This window comes from Haliotis rufescens, unplaced genomic scaffold, assembly GCF_023055435.1.
Source record: "Haliotis rufescens isolate VD_foot unplaced genomic scaffold, xgHalRufe1.0.p SCAF_25, whole genome shotgun sequence".
Taxonomy (NCBI): domain Eukaryota; kingdom Metazoa; phylum Mollusca; class Gastropoda; order Lepetellida; family Haliotidae; genus Haliotis; species Haliotis rufescens.
In genome coordinates this window covers 3,841,580-3,844,238 of record NW_025963946.1, presented here as the reverse complement: position 1 = coordinate 3,844,238, position 2,659 = coordinate 3,841,580, and the positions used below count along the sequence as shown (strand labels likewise).

General features: G+C 42.3%; 1 protein-coding gene across 1 annotated transcript in view; it reads left to right on the top strand.

Moving 5' to 3' along the window:
• Positions 1 to 1,124: 1,124 nt before the first annotated feature.
• Positions 1,125 to 2,659, top strand: part of LOC125371625 (tumor necrosis factor ligand superfamily member 6-like) — a 2,130-nt gene continuing 595 nt past the window's right edge. Inside the window, exon 1 of the mRNA XM_048402184.1 lies at positions 1,125 to 1,191. Coding sequence (XP_048258141.1) covers positions 1,125 to 1,191 — 67 coding nt within the window. The remainder of the gene's footprint in view (positions 1,192 to 2,659) is intronic.

Sequence of the window (2,659 nt, the reverse complement as noted above, 5' to 3'; positions counted from 1 at the left end):
TAAGTAGGTGTATATATATATATATTGCCTGTTTGTGATGTGTTGATCACGAACGGAGGACATTTCTCCACTCGGACAATACACCAAACTGGCATTTCAAGAAATGGGCTTTTCCCACGTTTAGTAATAAAAAAAACTATGTTAAACAACAGCATGTGATTTTCCATATAGTTTTATTTACAGGTTGCTCACCTGCATCTAAATAGGGATGACACTGAAGATTGAAACAAAAATCGTTTTTTTTAAAATATTTAATCAAACATGCTGGAGCATGGAATTGATCATGTGCAGGTCGAACAAGCGCTGGAACTCGAATTCCGTTTGGAATTGGAAGGATTAAGAGATGTTATTACAATTTACCGCACTTGGTATTACGATTTGCCGCAGTTTGTTACAATTGACAGAAATTGATGCAATTGAGGTTGGAATTGATCATGTTCAGGACGAACAAACACTTAACTCGAATTCTGTTTTGAGTAAATACAAATACTAAGAATTTAATGTATAGTAGGCTTGATGAATTCAGTCGTTTCAAAGTCCCGATTTGGATTTCCTAACAGCTAATTAGTCGCACATTTTAAACTTCATGCATATTTCTCTGTATATTTGCAAATGAATAATATTTTATTACACTTTACCGCAGTGGTTATTAAAATTTGCCGCAGTGAAGTTATTCAAATTTGCCGCAGTTTTATTACAATCAATTTACCGCAGTGAAGTTATTACAGTTTACCGCAGTGTGTATTACAATTTACCGCAGTGTTATTACATTTTACCGCAGTTTATTAACGCTACGCTAAACCCATTTCACCACACCTCATTTCACTTTTCCGAATAATACTGATTCCCCAGGAATCTATCGACTGGATAGAACCCGCTTTATAAATAGATCCACCGCGTTGTCTGTGTTTAATTTGTAAACAATCCGATTGCCAAGCACTCAGGCCAAACTTTGGACTGAGAGCTTGGCAATCGGATTGTACCCAAAGCACAATGTGCGAGAGCGCCTGTCGCCTTTTAACACGCCGTTCATGTCAGCTCAATCAGCAAGCTTGGTTGACCTGTCACCTACATTTCCACGAAAGCGTCGCTTACCAGGAAGAAGATAGCGTCCAACGATTAAAATGGCGGTCCTGACCGTGCACACTGAACCTCGCAAGGCAAAATACAAGCTGTGTGATGATGCATCTGGTATGTTGGAAAGCTCCGGAACCAGTAAAGTGGAACACCGCCCACACCAAAGGGACGCTACTGCAGGACGCTGCGACGGGAGACTCACATAGGGCGAAGCTGTACTTCGGTGTAGCTGTACTCTTAGTGTCACTCGGGGTCAATATCATAAGCGCTCTGTACCTCTGGAGAGCTGTTGGACGCGAAGGAATGACGGTCCGCGAGCTGAGGCTCTTGTGTCGGTGTTGCACGATGAGGGCACGGTTTGCACGGACTGCGGGTCACTGGGTGTTCAGCCGGGCACTTACAAGTCTAACCTGCACGGGCTTTACGTGCGTCACGTGACGGGATCATCCTATTTGTGTTGTTTACAAAATGCTGAAGGATTATGGAGACTCGCCTCGATAGTGAGTAATTACTCCCAAACATAACACAAAAAAATATATTTAAATCTGACATTGAGACTCTATGATTTAAACTTCATACATTAAATCCCCGTGATGATTCGGGGTAGAATAAGTCTTCAGCTACCCTTGCTTGTCGTAAGAGGCACAGGAGTCCGTATCTAAAAATAGACACCCTCATGCATATTCATGACCATCTCCACATGCGAGCCCGAAGCCTTCGGGCTCGCGTGTGGAGATGGTCATGAATATGCATGAGGGCGTCTATTTTTAGATACAGACTCCTGTGTAAGAGGCGAGTAACAGGATCGGGAGGTCAGGCTCGCTGACGAGGTTATTACATGTCATCGTATCCCAATTACGTGGATCAATGCTCATGATGTCATTGATGATGTCAATCACTGGATTGTCTGATCAAGACTCCATTATTTACAGACCGCCGTCATATAGCTGGAATATTGCCTGAGTGCGCACTAGTTTACCTAACTAGTTTATCCTATCGATAGCATAGTCCAGTGCGAATAGGTTATCACGATCTGATAAATTCACAATTGCGGTACCCAAGCGAAGTCAGGAACTACTTTTGATAAGCACCATGCCTCGAAGCAGCGTCAACTCGTTCATCAGAATACTGCCCAATAAGTTTATACAGATGTTTCATGATGTCCATCTTCCCGAGGCAAGAGAGTTAACTGACTATAAAAGTCAAGTGTCCACCCTTGCCGAACTAGGCTTGTATTATGGAGTTACGTTTTGGCTGGACTAACTACATCTTCCCAAGGCAAGTGAGTTAACTGACTATAAAAGTCCAGTTTCTACCCTTGCCGAACTAGGCTGGTATTATGTAGATTCATTTTGGCTGGACTAACGAGTCTATGCATAGTCCTATCAAAATCGCGCACCGAAATCGAAATCCTGTTCGTAAAGTGTCAATATTGCAGATTTCGGTCGACTGCAGCATTTGCAAAACATGTGCACCGCTAACTCGTTGTCAACAGATATTTTCTAATCTATTCATGTTTTTAATCAAGGTGCTCACGTGATTTGATGCACTTCGCCATGTTAGACTCGTCTTATCACAATTT